The sequence below is a fragment of the Crocodylus porosus genome, unplaced genomic scaffold, assembly GCF_001723895.1.
Source record: "Crocodylus porosus isolate Cpor-Errol unplaced genomic scaffold, CroPor_comp1, whole genome shotgun sequence".
NCBI lineage: Eukaryota > Metazoa > Chordata > Crocodylia > Crocodylidae > Crocodylus > Crocodylus porosus.
Window position 1 is genome coordinate 3771629 of NW_017728921.1, and position 22684 is coordinate 3794312.

General features: G+C 41.7%; 1 protein-coding gene across 1 annotated transcript in view; it reads left to right on the forward strand.

The window, feature by feature from the left end:
• PTPN11 (protein tyrosine phosphatase, non-receptor type 11) overlaps positions 1-22684 on the forward strand; it is a 39083-nt gene that overhangs the window by 5743 nt on the left and 10656 nt on the right. The window contains exons 2-13 of the mRNA XM_019538815.1: positions 2084-2206; positions 3358-3552; positions 4708-4900; positions 6631-6747; positions 7341-7454; positions 13835-13931; positions 15349-15428; positions 15568-15726; positions 18772-18903; positions 20285-20439; positions 21163-21230; positions 22071-22222. Coding sequence (XP_019394360.1) covers positions 2084-2206; positions 3358-3552; positions 4708-4900; positions 6631-6747; positions 7341-7454; positions 13835-13931; positions 15349-15428; positions 15568-15726; positions 18772-18903; positions 20285-20439; positions 21163-21230; positions 22071-22222 — 1585 coding nt within the window. The remainder of the gene's footprint in view (positions 1-2083; positions 2207-3357; positions 3553-4707; positions 4901-6630; positions 6748-7340; positions 7455-13834; positions 13932-15348; positions 15429-15567; positions 15727-18771; positions 18904-20284; positions 20440-21162; positions 21231-22070; positions 22223-22684) is intronic.

Here is a 22684-nt window from a genome sequence, read left to right on the forward strand (position 1 = left end):
CCTAGATATAGCATTTTTATAATTGTAACAGGGGAGATGGCTGCCAGGCAGCCAAGTACTGCTCTTGCTTTGATATTTTGCTTTACTCACAGAAAAACTAAAAACCTAATGGGATACAAAGAGCAAGGGATTGTGCACGTTCTCTCACTTGCATACCCTGTACAAATCTAAAATAAAAATGTAAATGGCCCTGCGTGCATGATTTATTGCAGCAATGCAAATAATGAGGACCTCCACAAGTTGAGGGAAACTTCTAATTGCAAGAGGTGTTATGGATATAAATATCTGAGGCTGCAGCATGACAAGGCTATTAAAATGGGATTTCTGTGCACTTTGTCCAGCACTTGGCATTTCTGTAACAGTCTCTTATTTCATGGTTTTGTTTTGTCTCAGTCATTCTGGGGTGCAGCGGAGACTGTTTCATTTCTTGCTTTCCCAGATTTTAAAATATGTATGAAAAATTGGAACCTCTTTTCAGCTACCTAGAACACTAAGGTATCTTACCTCCATTGCCTCAGTTGTACTCTGGGAGTCAGATTCAAACTTGGGTCAAAAAGGTGACTGCATTAATACATGAGACTATACCTGTACTTAAGGGGACACACCAGTTTCTTCCTGAGCTCTTTTAAGTGCCTTCCTTTATTTAGAAACTTTTTGTCTTCACCAGTCTTTTTAAAATTAATTTAAATTTAATATTTTGGTTAGAATCCCTCCAGTACTTTTTTTTCCAGGGGCAGAAGTATGGCAAAGGAAGGTTATAGGTGTCCAGCCTTCATGTTTCATTAATACAGGTTTCTGCATTTGTTTTAGCTTCCGACCTCTAATACCTGAAGTGTGTTTTGGTGCTAGGCAATTGTATGGTGTAGGGAGGGAGGATGTAATGGACTGGGCCTAATGTTCATTTGGACCAAAGAACTAAGGGATGGTAGGGATTGCTGTGAACCTTAGATTTAATAATCCCAATCTCCCTGTGGGCCACACGGTTGTCTAATGACTGTTTGCAGTTGCTCAAATATGTGGTTGATAGAGCCATGGGGCCAGCTGTAAGTTACATTATTTCCGTGCTGCAGCAGTGGACTAAAGCTTGAGTACAGCTACGGGAAGTGTATATTTGTAAATGAAATTGCTAGGAATAGGTCTGAAAGCTAATGCCATAGGCGGTGACATTAAATGCTCTTTAGTTGTTATAGATATAGGCCACATCCAGCTCTCCTCTGTATATGGGCAAGTCCTTGTGTTCATCATTCAGGAGGCTGCTTGTGGGTGGTGAAAACCAATATGAGATTCCTCTGTGTCCGTAATTTTAGATTGTGGTATTTCGGGACCACAGGACTTGCCATAACAGATTGGAGCAAGGCTCCATCTAGGTGTCCTGTCTTTGAGAGTGGCTGGTACCAGATGCTTCAAAGGAAGGTGCAAGCAAGTCTGTGGTTGGACTAACTTGTCCAGAAGGGAAGTTTCTACCTGATTTTCATCCGTCGGTGGTTGGTGTGTGCCCAGAAGCATGAGGTTTTACTTTGCTTCTTATATTTTTAAATTCTAACTAATGCAACTTCTGTTTTTTCTGTGTTTGCATGAATGTTAATTTTTTTCCCCCCAGTCCTGTTAAGTTCTAAGCCTCAGTGGCATCAACTGGCCTTGGACACTGCAAGTTGCGGTGGGATTTTTTTTTTTTAAATAAAAGATTTGTTCTTATTTTTCTTTCAGTTCCATTGAATATCCCTTTGCTTTTGTGTTTCAGAGAGTAAATCAAAGTAACCAATGTATCATCTTTATTTTTGTCTATTTTTCTTATATCTCCTCTAAACTAAGCAGCTAAATGTATTGAGTTGCTCCATGTAGAATATTTTCTTGGGGAATCTTGAAAATTATAGGTAGCAACCTAATTTTAAATGGTGATATGAAAAAGAATACCTTTAATATTTCAGTGTCTTTTTGACAGGTAAGTCTAGGTATCTCTGTGAAACTCATTTCAATCAAATACTGTCCAGCAATCCTAATGGTATTAGATGTTTCTACTGCAAGGTTGTATGAGCTAAATTAATACTGTGGCTTTAAGTGTTACTTTTTAACCTTTTTTCAGATGGTTTCATCCAAATATCACTGGAGTGGAGGCAGAAAATTTACTGCTAACAAGAGGAGTTGATGGAAGCTTTCTGGCCCGGCCCAGTAAAAGTAACCCAGGAGATTTTACTCTTTCGGTCCGGTAAGTCAAGTACACAGGGAGCTTTTTTTCCTTCCTCTGTACTTCCAACATATGCTTTTCCACATAACTTTCTATGTAGAAATTAATCTTTCTCAAACGTGTTGTGAGCAAAGAATTCTGGGGAAAATCTGGAGACAAGAATTGTGCAACTTTTCCCTTTGAGGTGGTTCACTTGGAAACGGAAGAAATGTAAGGACTTGGGAAAAATAGGGTTGAGAAGTCATTCGTTGACACTTTTTGATGCTTCCTTATGCAAAGGATAAGGAGACATTAAGTTAATCCTTTCCTGTTAAAGGAAAGGAGAAGCATTTTTAAGGCCAGCCAGCATTACTTCAGCTTCGTCTGAAATGGTTCTTTCTAGACTAGAGTGTTTTCCCTTGGCATAGCATAGATGTAGGGAGAGGGAAATGCATTTGCTGAGATTACCTGCCACTTAGTTACTTTACATTTTAAGGTTGTTTTAATGGAACTTAGTCAAAGGATAAGGTCCTTTCAAATATCTGTCCATTGGTCTCTGCTCTTCCTTAATATTAGGGTAACATAAACAGCTGTCTTTGGCTAATGCAGGGAGCAAATCTGTCATTAAGGGAGACTCTAGGGTTTAGGCTGTGGACTTCCTAGGTGTCTAGTTAAGTCCAGGAAAAACATATTATGATGTCTGGAGCACTCCTTGAGCATGGCTTGTGGAACCTATCCAGGTTTTACACCAAGCAGAGCCGGGCTCTGCTCTACAGGTAGGGGTAGCATGGAACCCGGCTTCCTTCCTCCTGAGAAGTACAAATCAAACGCAGGAATCCTAAGGAGCTCTTGCTGGGGACTCAGAGTCTGTTTTAGGTCAATAAAGCCAACAACTATAGAACTAAAATGCACTTAATTCTGCGATAACTGTTAAACATCCACTTCCTGTTCTTATAACCCTGGATATTGTTTCAGTGCCTGGCTACTGGCTGTGTAGTTACTACACACTAAGGATGAAGCAACTTAATCTGTTGCAATATTCCTGCTGAAAGGTGATTGATGTAGCTGTAAGGATGAATCGCTATCATTTTCAGCCTTGTAGAACCTATGATTTCAAGTGATTTGATTTGATGTCGGTGAACTTGTATAAATTTGATTTTTTTCTTTTGTTTTCTTTGTATAATAAATGACAGGCGAAATGGAGCTGTCACCCATATCAAGATCCAGAACACAGGTGACTACTATGACCTGTATGGAGGAGAGAAGTTTGCCACCTTGGCTGAGTTAGTTCAGTATTACATGGAACACCATGGACAGCTCAAAGAGAAGAATGGTGATGTTATAGAGTTGAAGTACCCACTCAACTGTGCTGATCCAACATCTGAAAGGTTAGAGAGATAAGTAGTGATAGAAAAAAACTTGGTTTCCATTTACTTTGCCACATGTTCCCATAATTACTGTTCTAATAGAAGCAGACGCCTAATGTGAGTAAGTGTAGCAGTACCTCAGTTTGTAAGTAGTTCCTCCACTTTTAGTGCAGCTTCTTGCAAAATAAGGTAGCAAGCAAGCAAGAGGAGTAAGGGTGATAGAATCTGGACTGAAAAGGATAACCCTGGTAGTGGTTGCATCTTCTAATAATACTAAAGCCCCTAGTCCACTTTCTGGTTCTTCTTGGAAAATTCTGTTGTTGTAGAAGCTTTAGAGAAGAATTCTGTTACTGTAGTGACTTCTGTTATACATTGTAGGGCATCTCTTTTGCGGTGTTATCAATATATTTGTTTAAAAGACAAATCCACAAATTGCTCGTGCTGATCTTAGCACCTGAACATCGATCAGTAGGATCCTAGTCTTTTAGTATTTATGAAAGAAATACAGTCAAGAGATCCTTCCAAAGTAAGTGTCATTCTCTTTCGAAATATTCTTGGCCAGTTATTCTGCACTGTGGCCAGTGAACATCAGTTTATGGTCAAGTAAAACAGCAAGGAAACATAAGAACCAAGCCATCGCCTCGTCTGAAGAAACCATATTTTACAAAACGTAAGGCATTCTTTGTGTTTATAAATGAGAGCACAGAAATCATTCAAGTGCATCAAATGATCATTGGCCTAAATATAACGGAAATTAGGGCCTTAAGAATGCAGTAACTGAAATTAATGTGTACTTATGTCAATTCTTGCTAGTTTTTCACGATTTATATTGAATTTTAGAAAGTCTTGGTTGCTGTCTTAAATGTACAGGTGTCTGGCTATTTTGAATCAGCTCTTGGTGTGTGAAAGTTCTGCCATCCTTTCCAAATTAATTTGTCTGTAGTAATTTGCCTTTTTTATAGGTACAGCTGTGTGCACACAGGCTTCTTGTCCAAATTTTTCTAGGTTCTCCTTTCTGTACGTTGCTAGTTTCTCTTTATGTTTGTGACAACACATAACCATTTAACCTTCAGTGTAGGGTGACTGTCTTGGCTTGTTTCTAACTGTTTAAACTCAGTTGCACACTGTCCTGGGTAAAGTGATGAGAAAGACACTTGTATTTATTTTTCATTTAAGGTGGTTTCATGGGCACCTCTCTGGAAAAGAAGCTGAGAAATTATTAACAGAAAAAGGAAAACATGGAAGCTTCCTTGTGCGCGAGAGTCAAAGCCACCCTGGAGACTTTGTCCTTTCTGTTCGGACAGGGGATGATAAAGGGGAGTGTAACGATGGGAAATCTAAAGTGACACATGTCATGATTCGGTGCCAGGTATGACAAAGGAGGACCATCTTCTTTTAAAGACTGTTTCCCCTGGGGAGATTGTTGCTCTGGCAGCGGAAGCATTACAGACTTTTCAGATATATTCAACCTCTGTCTGTCTGTCTTTGTCAGATGCTGCTGTATGTACAGTGTATCACCTGTTAGTTCAAACTGGCTATTTGGAGAATTTCAAGGTTCTATTAGGATTTTATTTTTCTGCCTGACTGCCTGATTGAATCATGCCATAGCATATCTCAACTGCTAAAAGGTTCTAATAGCCTTACCTGTGATTGCATCAGAGATCTGTCTCAAATCCTTTGCTGATGGAACCTTTCATTTTCATGAGTATTTCTTAAGTTTGTTGTAGTCTTGTCTGAATGTGTCTATTTTGTTAATGTAATAGACCTGGAAAACTGTAGTAGGAATCCATCTGTGTGAGTTTTTCGTGGCTCTGCTGTGCAGGAAGATAAATCCTTGCATCTCTTCTTAATGTGTTTTCAGAAAAACCAACAACATCCTTTAAATGCACAATCCAATTAACATGTAGTACCTACAATCTAAGTTTTGTGTAGGTTGGTTTGTTTTTACTGAAGTACATGTTTAAATCATCTAAGTCTATCAAGAATTTATCATGGTGATTTATATTTGCTCTTGGAACCATTTTATCTGTGCCTGGGGATGGGGGATAAATTTGAAAGTACTTTAACCACTTCCAGAAAATACAATCCTTGTGAGGTCATTTGTCTGTAAAGGAAAAAAAAAATTACAAGTAACCCTTCCCTTAATGCAGGGGGACTAACAGTTTAGAGGGAAGTGTTGATCAGATACTTAGCACATAAAGAGCCCAACTGCTGGAGTGTTTGTGTGGCTTTTTTTAAGCTCTGTTTGATAAACATCTTCTGCAGATGTTACATGATACAGAAACATAATTTTCTGTATGTTCTTCATGTGGTAGCCCTTAAAATGTGTGTATTTCCCAGATTTTCTTAAACTAAAATATTGTTGAGCTCCCTTCCACATCTTCAAGTGAGCTGCAACAAACACAAAAATGCTAGCAGCAGATGAGAGAGTAAGTTTGTGTTGCTCACTCTTTTCAAATGGGGAGTACAGTACCCATATCAGCTTTCCAGGACACACTATCACATTTTCTGGGGGAATTTGCTTTGACAAGTTTTTTGCTTCTGGAATTCTTGTGATGTATTGCAAGTGTTCAGTCTGGGTGGAATATTGGGCCCTTCTTCAGGTAAAGGGACTGGTATCCTAAAAAGGCAGATAAAAGTAATAGCATATGAACTGCAATTTATTGGGTCAGACCCCAGGTCCATCTTGCCCAGTGTCCCGTGTCACACAACAGCAGAGAGTGGATGCTGAAAGGGAGAGTGAATAGGGTATGATCAGGGTCTTTCCCATCTCACTGTACCACTTGCAGCTTCTAGCATTTAAGGTCTAGCGAGTTTTGATTCAGAAGCTGTGCCCCTAACTCCATGTGAAAACCTAACTCCTATGTAGTAGTTCTAATAAAAAAAATGATACCATTTTCAATGGATTTGGCCCTCCAAAGGCATTCTTTTTGTATTCAGTAAGGATTGGTAGGAATAGTCTAAGCGTGTATTTTAAGAACCTACTTAAAAGGATTCCAGTGGGTTGAACAGCCCAGGGGACTACTAATGCAGACTTTGTCAATGCAGCCCATGCGCATGGTTGTGAATGACCACACTCTGAATCTCTTCTTTTGGAAGGATCTGAAATACGATGTTGGTGGAGGGGAAAAATTTGACTCGCTGACAGATCTTGTGGAACACTATAAAAAGAATCCCATGGTAGAAACTTTGGGCACAGTACTGCAACTCAAACAGGTGAGTAAATGGGACATATTTGATCCTAAGAATGAGCTAATTCTAGACTACAGTCTGTTGGGGGACACTCCACCTGTTTTCTTTATATTCTGGCGGGTATCAGAAAAAGTTCCTTTTTTTTTTTATTTTAACGCAAAGAGAACTTACATCCTATTTTACAACAAAGCGTAATCTTTCAGTCAGATGTGAAGACTGGATTTTAATCTTTGCAGGTGTGGTTTTTTTTGTTTTTGTTTTAGCAGTTCATAAAAACTTAATCTTGCACTTCTTCATTGGTTTAGAAGTTCCCTTGGCTTCATTGAGAAGAGTAGGTTTATAATGATGCCAGGAGCTGGCTTAGAAGCGAAAGAGAGAAGCATCTTAATGCAGAGTATGGGAGCCATAAACCTCTGTCTGCTTGTGTTGGGTCCCCACATGCTGGAATGCTCTCATAATTAAGTGGGCTCCAAAACCTATAGTGATACTGTGCTCCTAAAAATTTGGAGTGCTATCTGTACAGAACACATTGAGTGTAGGAGAGCTGTGTTAGCAAAGGTCTTCTTGTCCTTATTGCCATAGCTTTGCTTACTATTAAAACATCTTTCTTCTTTTAGCCCCTGAACACAACCCGTATTAATGCTGCAGAGATTGAAAGCCGGGTGCGAGAGCTAAGCAAGCTAGCAGAGACCACTGACAAAGTGAAGCAAGGCTTCTGGGAAGAATTTGAGGTAGATGATGATGTTTCTAATGCTCTGTTAATGTGTGCAGTCTCTGTGCTACAACTCTGGCTCTGTCACTGCTTTCCCAGCTACTTGGATCTTGCCCTCTTCAAATCTTTATTTTTTCTTGCTCAGGCGGTATTTCCATGGTCACCAAAGAGGAATGCTTGAATTGCGTGTTTTTTCTCTGAGCTGTGAGGGCTTAAACCAGCTCTTCCATAATATTAATGCAGTATCAAGTGATGCTGTCCCCACCAGTATGTGGCGAATCAGTAATGCCTGGGGCTTAGGCCTGTGAGCCTTGTTGGTTTTCAGTGAACCTTTCTTTTGGCTCACTGGAAAACCCAGCTGGGAATCCATCTGCATTTCTCTGGTTCTTTTCACAAGGACTTCAGTAGTTTTGTAAAACAACTTGAAGTCTTGTAATGTCTTGGTGAGACAGGTAAGTACTACCCTTGTTCTTCCAGTGGGCAAAATAAGGGAGAGAGGCTACATTAGCAGTCCATGATGTCATAGCATGTGAATGGTAGAACCAAGAATTAAACCCAGAAGTCTGGGTCTAACCACTAGATGATTCTCACGAATGAGGAAACTGTGAAGTAGTCCAATTCTGAGGTGGCTGGTGAACAAGTGTAAAAGATGAACAAGTGTAAAAGACACAACACCTAAAATAGTTTGTGTGTGTCTTCAAAAACCAGGATCTACTTTAGTGGGATTTGATCATCTAACTCTTAGACTAGGATTTTCTCTGTTAGAATAACTGCACTTTTGTTTGGAGCAAGGAAGGAAGGAACACTGAATGGAATGGAGTTGTGACCTGAGAAAACTGCTTAAATTGCTATTTGCCTTCTAAAAATGATTAACTAATGACAATAGAAAACTTCAGCTGATTGATTGATTAGTTTTTTGACTGAAAACTGGATTGTCTTGGTTACCCGATCTTGTAACGTCAGTATCCAGAATAACTCTTCACAGAAGTCAACTTGACAGAAATTTCAGAAAAATTCCACAAATACGAAAGTGATATCTTTTTTTTTTTTTTCTTTTTTGATTTCAGTTTTGAATAGTCATATTCAGTACTCTTGTATCTTCTAAGCGCAAGCTTAGGTGCTAGTCAAATTTTCCAGACTAACTGGTTTTCCTGTGTTCCTCTTATGGTATTTAGAAATGGATAGTGAATATCAGTGTCTGTAAATGGAAAGAGGTTCCATTTTTTTAAATGCTGGCTCATCAAGTTTCGTATTGAATAGTAATGGTATTTTCATGTACCTTTTTAAGTTGACAAGGAAATAAATAGCTTAGGAAGTGGAACCCTGAAGGAAAAGTGGTTGATTAGGGCAGGTGTGAAGGACAGCAAGGCACAAATACACATTCCCGTAGCGAGATGTAAATGGAACTTGTCTTTGGTTATTCTGACCCTCTCTTGTCCTTGAGATGGGTATTTGACCATCATGTTTTGAAAGCATCAGTGTTGGTGAGAGCTTCTGGGCATTTCACTGTTAACTTTAGATGATGTTGTGATGGTGGCTATATAATCTAGGCATTCCTGAAAGCACCCCAGAAGGACTGACTTTCATTTTGTTTTATTGCAGCACCTCCACTTGGAGCTAGCTTTTCCATCCTCCGACCAGAAGGAAAAGAAGGGGGTGTACTTTACTCACCTTTGCTTATTTTACGTATCTGCAGTGCTTCCATGCTCCTTGGGAATGGTTGCATGTAGCCTTTCTTTCCTTTCTCTCTCTGAAAGGTTCTGCTCACTTGGGACAGCTTTCTTTTTACATTTAAAATAGAAAATACTGCTGAGATCGGTAACTTCTCAGAAGAAACTCAGTCTGTCCCCTACATACCCAATTCCACAGCACACTGGAGTTGTCCCTAGGGTCTAAAGCTTCACTACCAACTGGAGTGATTGTGGAGCAACGACTCAAAAAGGTGAAGTTGGTTAATCATTTCTGCAAATCTCGATGTGAATCTGGAGGGCAGGCTTATATCAAAGAGTTCCTTAATGACTTGTAGGATTGATATTTGATCACCAGCAGATGGCAGCAAGAAAGCAGGTAATCCTGTGGTGCTGGCCTTTGGGGGAGAATTAAACCAGGAGAAGTTAAGGGCTGGAGTCCCCTGGACAATCTGTGGGCAAAAAAGACGATTCCCAGCCTTGATCAGGGAATGCGTAGAACAAGGAAGAGAGAATGGTTTCCAACTCCCTTTCTTTCAGACTTCTTTCTCTGCTCTCGGCGCTCGTAATAGGTACTATTAACAGATTTCTCTCAGCTGATCTCCACTATTCTTTGGGAACAGAGAAGAGATGGAGGCAGCCTAGGATAAATACAGAGCAGGTAAGGTATCCATCTGTATATCTAAGGCAGTACCTCACTGTATCCTAATTGAATGAGTACCTGTTGGCCTCTTCAAAGAACAGCTTAAATGTGCTTCATGTGGGTTGAGGATTTTTATCTGAAAGTTAGCAGGAGCCTTTGTGACTATGGTCACTGGAGTGTTCAAATAATTACTGTATGATGGCACTTGTACAGTTATGCACACCACAGCTTGACTTAAACCCACAATAAAGCAGCCTAACTGGGTCACACTTGGGTAAGCTCTGGGAGGTACCCTTTTTGAGCCTTAGGTTTCAGAGGAAGTGCCCCAAGTCACTCTTGACTTTTTCTCTTTTCCTGTTGTAAATGGTGGTGGTAAGGGTGATACGTGAATGAATATCTAACTATGCAGTGGGCACAGCATTCCTTTGTGATGTGCTTTTGAATGTGCTGTAGACTCAGATAAATAAAGACTGAACTAGCACTTTGCATTTACCTTTTCCTTTTTTCTTCTTCTTCTGGCCCCTTCACAATGATTTGTGGTCTTGGTGGAGTACTGGCAAAGAATTTGCTTTGTAGCTGATTCAGTGTGACTAGCCTGTAGTGAAATGGCAGTAGATAAATCCCTGCAGCTTTCCCAAAAACAGCTATTCCTTGAGAAGCCAGAAATCTTATGGAAGGGAAAGGCAAATGCAAGACGTTTATCCCAACTTCCTTTCACTTTCACTGCCCTTCAGAAAGAGTGATGCTAATCCTTAATATTTCTTTACGAGGTGAAATGAAATGGTGGTCTGTGAAATGCAGCCATCTTATAAAATGCGAAAGTTGCTTTTTGTTTCCATTTGACAACCACTGGTCGTCTGTCTCTGTGGAAGTCTCCAGGTTGTCCATAAAAATCTGCCTGCACCATTTTATGGATTGGCTATCCAGATGGTTCTTATAAATTACTTCCTCTTTAGGCATGTTGAAGGATGTCATCCCTCTTTTTCCTGTGAACTCCCAGATAGAGATGTTGGCTGTCTGCCCTATTCTCCTTTGCTTTTGAAAAAATACTGGCAGGGGGCTGGACTCTGATCTCCAAAGGTCCCTACCAGCCCTAATATCTATGAAATCTATGAAAATCTTTTTGGTGAATGTAGTACTTGGCCGGTGTGATGACTTGAGAACCAGCATCCCAGATTTATTATTATGCTGTATACATCTTTTAATGGGCTTGTTACAACTAGCTGCTGCTCATGGATCTATCCTCGGGGATGCGCAGAGCAATAGTAATAAATGGTATGAAGTGAAGACATGTTTGTTGCCTCTGCGAAATGAGGCCCAAAATGAAGGAAGCAAGGGGTAAATTTTGTTTGCAGGTTATAAAATGAATGCAGTTAAATGTGCAGTGATGGGAACATCAGATGATGCTCATTAGAAACCAACTCTATCAGAGGTGTGCAATGATGATGGCTCTTGCAGAAAGGCAGGCGCATGCTGAAGCGAGTCTTTACTCTGCCAGTGATTACAAATGACACTGCTTCAGAGTAGCATAGCATTCTGCCCTGGATGCACTGCAGAAGTTAAGTCTTTGCACTGTATTGCTGTGATCTGAGATGGGGAAACTGAAAGGCGTGGAGGATAGGAGACTTGTCCAAGGTCACACAGCAAGGCAGGAACAAAGCCAGACATAGAAGTTGGTAAATGTGCTTGACACTCCCAAATATTAGTTTGCTTTTGCAAATGCCTCTGCTTTGAGTGGTTAGGAGAGGGCGGAGTGTAGGTCCAAGGTTCAAGGGTGACAAAATGTGGGGTGATGCTGGAGTACCACTAGATTTGAGAGTGTGTATTCATGGGATCTGTTTTTGTTTTGCAGTGAAGAGGGTTGGTATGCGACCACATCTTGGCTACTCTTGAGGTTAGGGCTCTCTTTTCCTGAAACAATGATTAACAGAATTGAATGTCCTAAAAGTAGTTCTTGAGCTAGCAGCTAGCCAGTGAATCATAGTATGGTGCTATAGCAAGAAGCAACAGGAGACTGCAAGGGAGAGGGGCTTGCTAGCTACAGGGCAGGTGAAACAGGAACGTCTGTGTGAAAGGAGGGAGTCGAGACTCCCAATTTTGCTGCCGCCATACTGTCTGTACTTGGTTAGCCAGTCATATTTAATGCCTCTAGCCTTCAACACCACTGTGAAGTGAGGAGCTGCTGTCGTCTCCATTTTTTACAGGCTGAGAACAGAGCACAGAGTTACACGTCACCTACGTTGGGTGGTTGCACTGATTAAACTTGAATCAGATAGCGTAACCATATTATTTTGAAGGAAATCTGGACAGGGGGTGACACCCCTCCCTTGATCCCATGGCTTCCAGAAGCCTTGATGGTGTGGTGGGGGCATGACAGTATGGAGGCCTGCAGCCAGGCTCCATCCCCCTGCATGCAGAAGCTGGAGCAAGAGAGTTTGCACCAGGGTTTTTCTCTGGTTTAACTCAGTGGTCATTAATGTAAACCACAAGTCTCATCTCCCTCCGTCACTTGCCCAAGAATTCAGCAGGAAGCTTGCAGCAGGGGTGGGATTGAAGCCAGCTAATGTTTCAAGCCTGTATCCATCCTTCTGCTCACTGGTCGGAGGCACTCTTGCCACATCTAACGAAGAGGATGATAAGTACTTGCCTTGCTTCTCAAGGGTGCAAGGAGGCTTAATTAACATTTGAAAGGGAGATAGAAATTAACAGTTGAAGTCCTGTTGTTTTCCCTGGTGCTAATTTTTCTGTCTCACCCAGTGTGGGACATGTCTGCCTTGATTATTCTCATTCTAGCATAGAACGGATGTGAGGGAATAGCTTGTGACAAGGGTTGGAATATCCTTTTCTTCTCAATATTTTGCTTCTAATTGTCTGAGCAGCTTGTCCTCACTCTCTGCTGTGTTTTTTTTAGTCTAGAATGCGTATATTGAATCTGCTGTATTTTTTTCCCCCCTCTGTGCTCCCTCCTCTTCCTTTGCTGCTTAGGATTTGCTTGGCAGTTGGAAGAATCCTCTCTTGCTGTTCGTGTTGTGGCATTGCAGTATAATCTGGGGGAACTTGCCTCTGGGACTCAGGCGTTGCTACATACCTGCTGCACCTGAAGGCACGAATTCAGGCCAAGTTAGATCCCCAGGTATCTGGTTCAGACTGTAGAGAAGCCAAACCACAAATATGCCATTATCCCTTTATAGACATATGCTCAAAAGATTACCAGAGTTGTTATTTAGAAGCAACATTGGAGACAGTGCCAGGCTAAGTAGAAATTTTCCCTCGTCTCTCCCTGTGACTCAGCAGCTGGGAGAAATATGATTAAGTATCTTTGTGTTTTGGTTTTGAGACTTAGTAGGAGGCTTTCAGCCACCTCCAGAGATCGATGGCTCTCTTCTGCAGACCAGTGCAGGAGAAACTTTGCTTGCTGTCTGTTCACATTTTGTGGTTCAGTCTACTGGCTTTCATTTTCCTTCTTAGAGTAGCAGTGCAAATCTATCGTTGCCTGAGCTACCTCTTTGTAGCCGAGGCGAGCAAAACGCTGACATTATTTTTGAATTCTTGCAAGTGCTGAACAGTGCAGTGATCAGAGCTTTTAGGCATTAGCTTGGGTACTGTGGTTGGTTTGTTGTTCTGGGTACCATTTAGTCCCACGGATTTCTACACAAAAAACTCCTTTTGTTCCAGCTTTCAAAAACTGGTCCCTTACACAGTTTTCCAGGAGAAAGTTAAATTTACATTTAAAAAACAAAGGTATCGACCTGCAGAGACAGGTAAATGCTTCTCCAAATAATGGTTTGGGAACTTACTGATGCAACTTTTCTTTGGATTAAAGAGAAACTCTTACCTCCATGATTGTGTGTGCTTTCCTGTATCTCCTAATTCAATGTGCTGATTTCTTTGAAGCAGCCTCTTATTTAACCAATTTGACTGCAGCAGAAAAATAATGAGATCTTGTTCCGTCAGCATTCTAGTATGAAGATCAAACGTTGAGTGAGCCACTGTGCTGGGTGGTCAGTTTTGTCAAACACTATGTAGCACACTTTTGAAACCAGTTGTTTGTGCTGTTTTTTTATCTAGACTCTGCAGCAGCAAGAATGCAAGCTACTGTACAGCCGTAAAGAGGGTCAACGGCAAGAAAACAAAAACAAGAATAGATACAAAAACATTTTACCTTGTAAGTATTTATCATTTTTTCCTTTGTTTCCCCCTATCAACTGAACTTTAGGCTGTTCAACTTCACACTTATTCTTTGCTGTGGCCTTAATTATTGACCAGTGATCCAGTTTCACCAATGTTTCTGTTGCTTTTTTGTTGTTCTTCTAGTTAGCAATCACTTCTTTTAACATTTGTAAAAATAAGCTAGATTTGAATTTTCTGATACTAATATTGGCCTGCATTGTTTTCAACCATAGGGGGATGTAAGAGGCAAATATTATATGCTGCATGATAGTTTGATGCCACCAGGTTCACCTCCCTATGTATCTCCATATTTTTTTTATACCAGGGCTGTCCAACTTCTAAGCAGCTAGGGACCAAATTGCCCATGGATTGCACAAATGGAGTCTGCAGGCTCTTGCCCCCTTGGGCTGCACAATACATGGTACAGTGTGGGGGAGAGGGTTTGTGAACAGTTGCCCTCAGTGGATGCCCCATTGCTGAAATGTGTGGTCACCACCTCCTGCCCTTCCCCCTCTGCTGTACCATGTCCTCCCCAGCTACTGCACTGCACACCCACATAGCCCTAGGCTCATCCTCAGCTCTCAGTACTGTGTTGCCCTACCCCCTGGGGCGGGGGCAGGAAGCATAAGGCAGATGAGAGGAGGAGAGCCTGGAGACTCCAGCTGCTATCGCAGGCAGAGCAGTATGGGGAGCGGTGGGCAGGCAGAAACACTAGGGGCTGCAACTTAACCCCTCACAGGTCTCCAGTTGGATGTCTTTGTCTTGCATGAAAACCCTAAACCTCTGGTCAGTGATCAGAAACAGCACCTTTATGAGTATTATGGTGTTCTGGTACAGACTAGAATCATTTAAATGTTATGTGGATCTATAAACCATTATTTAATTGTATAAGCAAATTATGAAGCACTCAGTGCTTCAAACCAGGAGCAGTGGTCATAAAATCCTAGAAGGGGAGGTTTCAGATTGGGTATAAGGAAAAACATATTCATGGTTCATGTGACCAGACTCTGGAATAGACTCCCAGTGGGGGTGGTGCAGGTGCCGACCCTGGAGATCTTCCAAAGGGGACTGGACGCACACCTTGCTGGGGTTATTTGACCCCAGCAGTCTTTCCTGCCCAGAGCAGGGGGGCTGGACCCCATGATCTCATGAGGTCCCTCCCGGCCCTAAACTTCTGTGAATCTGAGAGTGAAATGAACAAACAACATAATGTTTGATCTTAATATCTTCCAAAATTTGAAAATGGCATTGTAGGAAGCAATGAAAAGGGAAAAATGGTGGTACCTAGCCTTTGGAAATGGCAAGCAGGAAAATATATGCTGATTGTGAACGTTTGAATAGTTTTGATATTAAGGAACTGGTTACGTTAGCAATCGGAGTGTGGCTGCTTAACAGGGAATTTATTCTTCTAGTTGATCATACCAGAGTGGTTCTACACGACGGTGATCCGAATGAGCCTGTTTCAGATTATATCAATGCTAATATTATTATGGTAAGTGTATAACTGCCCATGTGAATCTTCGTCACTGGCACAAAGCACACTTACTCTTTTGCCCTCGCCTAAAACTAAATTGTGCTTGTCTTAAAAGTGACACCTGTCATAGCTCACTGGTGCTTGTCTTCATCTCTAGCCTGAATTTGAAACGAAGTGCAACAATTCAAAGCCAAAAAAAAGTTACATTGCTACACAAGGCTGCCTACAGAACACTGTGAATGACTTCTGGAGAATGGTGTTCCAGGAAAATTCTCGAGTTATCGTTATGACGACAAAGGAAGTCGAAAGAGGAAAGGTAAAATGGACCCTTTAGTGGGCCCTGGTAGAAGCCATTTTGTTTGAGTACAAGTAAAGACCAAATGCATTTCAGGTGTGTTGACTTGGGATCCCAAATGAGTGCCCTTTCCTCCCATTATCAGAAGTGGAAATCAAAGGGTACACTTATCCCATAGGATCAGGCTTTCCTTTAAAAACTGAATTTACTTACTGCAAAATTATTTAAAGGTTGCTGATGCAATCAGACTAACATTCTGTGCATTTTGAGGGGTGAATCTACTGTGTCTGCACCGATATACTGCTGTTCATATTAGTCCAGAGGATTTGGTTGTACAGCTTCAGTGGATTTTTTTTATGCAAGCAGGTCGTGGATTTTTTTTTTCCCAATGGTGTGAAAATGACGTTGGAATGCATCAGCGGTCAAGTGCAAACCACCACAGCACTGAGTGAAACTTGCTACCACATGTTCCCCAAAGTCTCAGTAGCATTTGATTGGACTGGACAAATGTAACGGTCTCTCTTTTTTCTCCTTTTACCCTTTTGCACACTTGGTATGAGTAAAAGCCTTTGCACACAGTGCTTAACTTTCTAGATTACAACTCCTTCTGAGGGTTGAAAATCTCTAAAGCAGGAATGACTTAGCACTTTTATTTCTAAAGTCATGTTCCTCTGCCCACAAAGACAGCCTAAATGCCATATTCGGCATGAGCACAGCTGCTCACTGAGGCTTTTGTGGACTGCTTTGGCAATACAGTATTACTTTATCAAGAAGGAACTTTCTCAGTAATGTATTCCAAAAAGCTCATCTCATTTATTGACATGCAGGGAGATCTCATGTTATCTTCCCTTCCACCTCCTCCCTTTGCAGTCTGAGGCTGTTACTTTGCTTCTGCATCCCAGCTTTGCAGTGTGTTTTGGGTGAATGGGAAGGAAACAGAAAAATGAAAAATAGCCAAAAAGTCTTTGTTAGAATAGCGACAATCTTATCCCACTTCTGGGCCAGCCTATTTAATTCTTGAAATGTGTTGCCTCTGCCTTTTTGCAGACGTTTTTGCTGACAGTCTGCTGCTTCTCGGTTTCTCTGCCTTTCCTACATTTTGTCTTCCACCTTTTGTCAACATGATGTTTTATGTTTTGACTCTTGCGTATCACATAATTGAATGAAATGAAAATATTCTGTCCAATGTGGTGACTGCATTAAAGAAATCTTGAGTGAGGAGGCCTAATGTTCCACATCCTTTCCTTGAGCAATGTTCACACACAGTGTTGAAGATGAATGCTTACAGCTTTTGTTGGAGATAACAGCAAGTTCCTGAAGGATAGGGGGAGGTTTATCATGTATCCTCTATTCTGCATTAACTTCCCATATGTACTTGCTTACTCGTGTGCTGCTAGAGGCTGCTGCAGCCCCAGCTGGGGCTATCCCACATAGGTTTTGCTTCTCGTTCCATCGGTCAATGGTTTTGCTGCCCATTTCACTGGCTTCCTGGCATTTCTCTACTGATTGTTAGTCTGCAGGCTGCACTAATGACACAGCTGTCTGAACTGATTCTGTAATTAGACTATTAAAGCAGTGCATCATGTGCTGAGTGTTTGTGAGCTTCCTCCAACATTTTCTGTCCTTAGAGTTGCTAATAACTGTCCTAGTTTGATATGAAAGCTTTTATATTCTTGGCCAAGGTGCATTCAGCTCTACAGGAAGCAGAGGGAAGCATCCATCCCAGAGATGAAGGAAGAGACTCTGAAATGGTTTTGGTTCTATCTAGGGTTCATAAGCCTTCAAAACATGCTGTAGGAGAAGCGAAAGGAAACAAATCCTTACATATTAAAATAATGCAGTCCTGGAGAGCAGCTATAGAGCTTATGGATATGCATCTCCTTTCCCAGGCCGATGCCTGCTTAATATTACATGTTGCTGTTCAGATTATTTATACCAACAGCTGCTCCTCATTTGGAGTCTTGCATTAGAACTGCAAATGGTTATGTCAGTATAAATGCAAGACACGGTTCTTGGTGCAGCTTGTGTTTTTGGGGAAGAAGTAACAACAAAAAGCGGTTTTATTCCAAAGCATGCTGGCAAATGCATTCCAAAATATCCCTCAATCATACATCATCTTGTGTTGGCAGAGGGAAAGTTTCTTGCTAACATGTTTTCTATAGGCTGCTGAGTTTTGCCAGTGAAATGTTGGAGGCTCAACATGTATTTATGTGAAAGCAGCCCTCCACAGTAATCAGTGGATAAGTCTACATTTGGTATGGGTAGATGAACTGTCTAACTCTGTTACAAATAGTTCATCCTAACAGCACGTGGACTTGCCTTGCAACCATGGGTTCACAAAAATCATTCTTTCCTAGCCATTATCTAACACTGTTTCTAGCTATTACTATTACTGCTTGGTTCTGGAGAGCTTGTTCCTTGTAATATGGGATACATTCTGACTGACTTGCAAATAACACTTGATTACAAATGTCCCCGTTTCCTTGGAAGATTAAAAAGTACTGTGACATTAGTTTGTGCAACACGGGCAATAATACTCTTGCAAGCTTGGTGGACTAGAGGCCTCGTGAAACCTTTAACGCTCTGATTCTAAACAAGATGGAGGGAAAATGTTCTTCCAAGGTTTTTTTACACTAAAAATGACCCATTCCACTGAGTGATGCCTATAGCTTTAAATATTAAATTTTGGCCATAGAACTGCATGTGGAGGTAATGCATTCCATTGTATTTAAAACTGCTGCTCCTGCAGGTGTTCCAAAAAAAAAAAAAAAAGATAGTAACAACTACTGAAAAGAAGCTGATGTTAACTGCAGTAGGAAAGCTGCCAGAAGAAAATGGCATTTTCAGATTTACTAGCCAGGCTTTTCTCTCTCTTCTTCCCACATTCAAGATAAAAAATGCACTGCTTGAATGAACATTAGTTTAGTCTTAATCTATCAAGTGTTAACTATTAGTAACCTACTTGTGTGTAGACCGTGTTTAAATGTTCACAAACCATTAAAAAACAAAACACAACAAACCAGGTTCCTGAAGGCTGATATGAACTGCTTCTGTTTTATCTTCCAGAGTAAGTGTGTCAAATACTGGCCTGATGAATACGCATTAAAGGAATATGGTGTTATGCGTGTTAGGAACGTTAAGGAAAGTGCAGCCCACGACTACACACTAAGAGAACTTAAACTCTCTAAGGTTGGGCAGGTAAGTACATCAGTAGACATCTGTGTTCAGGGGGTGCCGAAGAACCATTAACGTTTTAATGTAGGTTGCAAAAGGAGGCTAAAACTTTTAATTGGCCCCAAGCAGAGAGGGAAGCAGCAGTGTGATAAACAAATCAAGGTAGCATTCACGTAGATGTGTTGCTGTTCTGTCTCCTCGTTCTCTCCCCTTATCATTCAATCCTGCTCTATAGCCAGGTGTAATTATTTTTCAGGTTTTAAATTATGTTTATTAAATATATCCCAAAGCATCCTGGTATCTTGTATTAAGAAAACGTATTGCGGTCCTTGCCCTGAAGAGCTTATGCTTGGCAGGATTGAGTACAAGAAAACATAAAATGTTAATGGGAAGGTGATAGCAAGGCTATTTTTTTTTGCTCAGAGGTGTGTAGACATCACAGATCCTACAACATGTGTGATGAAAATTAAACTGACTTCTTGTAGGGGCAGCATCAGAAATGGGTCTGAAAGGAGGTATTTGAAGGATGGGAAACGAGATCAGATAGACCAGTGGTTCTTAACCTTTTTAGTACCAGGACCCATTTCTAATTTTTATTAATGGCCAGTCCTGCCCCTAGCCTCAGCCCCCCAGTGTGTGGGGCGGGAAGTGGGTGTGTGGTGCACAGTGGGGCCCTAAGGAGATCTTCACAGGCTGGAACTCTGCCAGCCTACAAGGGAAAAGCCATGGTTTCCCAGGTTTTTCTCCTTCAAAGGAGAATCCATTTTTAAAGTTTGTTTGGAACTGTTTCATATATTTTTGCGCCGCATGGGTTGAGAAATGCTGAGATAAAATGCTCTATCTGTAGAAAGAAGGGTGGAGACAGCTCTGGGAGAAGGGAAGCAGCAGGGTGCTTAGGCTGAAGTCATCATGAAAACAGGGTAGTGGCAGGATATGCTGGGGAAGAGAAAAGAACCCCGATTTTCAGCATTATGAAAGCAGTTGGGTTGTTGGATTAGGGCCTCGGTCTGGTAAGTAGACAAGGACAGAGCCTTGCGGCACCTTAAAGGTGAGGACAAGAAGCTGCTGGAAATGGATGCCCTAGAGAATCAAGCAGCCATAGAGGACTTTTTTGAGGCAGAGGCCTTGGTAAGGCTGGCAGAAGGTCAGGAAGATTATCTTGGTGGCAGTATGTTGCCTGGAAGGGGAAGGAAGCGGCATGGGATTTGGATAGGCTAAAGGGAATGTTCTGGTAATCAAGCCAATGGGTGCCTGTCATAATCTTTGAATCCCCAGAAAACTGTGGGGCTTTCTTTGTCTCTTCCCCTTCTCTCAAACTCAGTCTGCCTCATTCTGAGCAAATATACGCTTTCAGCTGGATTTCTTTGGAAAGATTTCATTCCTTCACACACAACTCGTCTTTCAGGGGAACACAGAGAGAACAGTCTGGCAGTATCACTTTAGAACTTGGCCTGATCATGGCGTTCCCAGCGATCCGGGCGGCGTTCTGGACTTCTTGGAGGAGGTTCACCACAAGCAGGAAAATATCTCGGATGCAGGACCTGTGGTGGTGCACTGCAGGTATGGTAACACTGTGTAACTCGTAGCTTCGGTATGGTTCTACTTGGTGAGCTCTTCACCAAGTGGTTAGAAAGCACTTAAATTCTGAAAAAGCAAGCGGGCTTTTTTTTCCTGGGTCTTTAGCTCTTCTGGTGAATACCCAAAGTTTGATAGATGTGTAATCTTGTACGTGTCCTCTGGAATTTGGGAGGTGCCACACTAGTTGCCTTTTTTCCAGGGCAAGTATTAGTATCAATATCACAGGATGGTGCTGGGGTGGGGAGGGTAGAGGAAAAAATGATACAGCATCAGAAATGAACTTAGGAGGCAGGTTCTTTTGAGAGTCTCATACACGATTCTGTTTACATCTGTTTCTGATGTTGCACCATAGGAATCCAGTCTTTCTGTGGGTCTCTAATTATTCTCTTCCCAAAGGTGAGACACTCTCCCTTCCCCTGAAGACTAATAATTTCTGTTTGAAAGTATAGGGCCAGGTGTGATTGTGCTTCTCTCTAATCTAAGTATATTACCAACCCCTAAATGATGAACTGTGCTATTGTCTCATATGATTCATGTGTTGTCTTTTAATTTTAACTCTGGCCTTCCTGGGCTCAAATTTATGTGTTTGAGTGCAGTCCAGAAGTCTAGAGCATCTTTGTATTAGTTGCTTGCTTATGTGGGCTACTTTGGTTTTATTGCTTGTTCGGAAAGGTGAAACATAATGGCTTTCTTTTTTTTCTGCAGTGCTGGGATTGGGCGAACAGGAACTTTCATTGTGATTGATATTCTTATTGACATAATCAGAGAGAAAGGTAAGTCCCAGTTCTATTGTTCCTTTGGAGAATTTATGAAGATCCAATTTTGTGGTCTGGGTGAAGGAGAGATTTGGTGGTGATGAGTCTAATGTCTATGAAATCTAAGTTTCATTAACCTTTCAACATGTGTGTGTTGTGGGGGGAGGGAGGGGCGTAGCATGTGAGCTTGTTGGAAACTGCCCTCTCTGAAACATACCGTCACCAACTTCAATAAGTCAAGTAGCCAAAACCATGGTAAGTGACTGTATCTAGCTGAGGACTGGACTGTGTATGGCTTACTATGGATTTATATAGCTTAGTGAGTCTCACCCATGGTGCCACAGCACACTGAGATGCCTTGAGATCCTTTCAGGAGTGCCACAGGTACTATCCAATGTTAGATCTGTCAGGTGTACAAACATGATTCAGAAGGTAAATCCAGAGATTTCAAACGGGAATCCACAGCGTAAAAACATTCTCACCTGTTGTGGTCTTTTTGAGTTCTTTGCAATGCCAGAATTGTCCCCTCAATTTTTCTGTAGTGGAGAAACAAGTGGAAACAAAGAGCTGGCATTTTTCAAGAGGTGTATTGGGTCTAAAAAGGTTGAGAATCACTATATCACAGTCCAACATGGTCCATTTTCCCCCTTCAGAACAGTTTGGCTTGCTGTTCTTATAGTAATGTCTGTCCGTGAACAAATGGCCAAGCACTCAGTTGTCCATGCCTGATGACTTCTAACAGTAGCAGTTAAATGCACTGGGTGTTATGAAAGCCTGTGAAAAAACAGTCCATGTCCCAAAGCTTTTTCAGGTGAAAAGAGAATATTGCAGTGCTAACGCTGTGGTGGTGTCTCCTAGGAGTGGACTGCGATATTGATGTTCCGAAGACCATTCAGATGGTGAGATCGCAGCGGTCAGGAATGGTTCAGACAGAAGCACAGTACCGATTTATTTACATGGCAGTACAGCACTACATTGAAACGCTTCAGCGCAGAATTGAAGAGGAGCAGGTGGGTTGGTCATAAACCTAGAACTGGCTGAAGGCAGCATTTTGTTAATTAGGAACATTCTGCTGTCACAGGAACAAAAGGAATTGCCCCTGTTTTATGCCTGCTTGAGGTACAACTAGTGTGATCAAGTATATTGGGCTCCACAATTCAAAAAGAATGTGGAGAAGCTTGAGAGAGTCCAGAGGAGAGCCATGCGCATGATCAGAGGTCAGGAAAACAGACCATATGACGACAGGCTGAGAGCGATGGGGCTCTTTAGCCTGGAAAAGCACAGGCTCAGGGATGATCTGGTGGCCACCTATAAGTTTATCGGGGTGACCACCAGTATCTGGGGGAATGTTTGCTCACCAGAGCGCTCCAAGGGATGATGAGGTCAAACGGTCATAAACTCCTGCGAGACCGTTTCAGGCTGGACATAAGGAAGAATTTCTTTACTGTCCGAGCCCCCAAGGTCTGGAACAG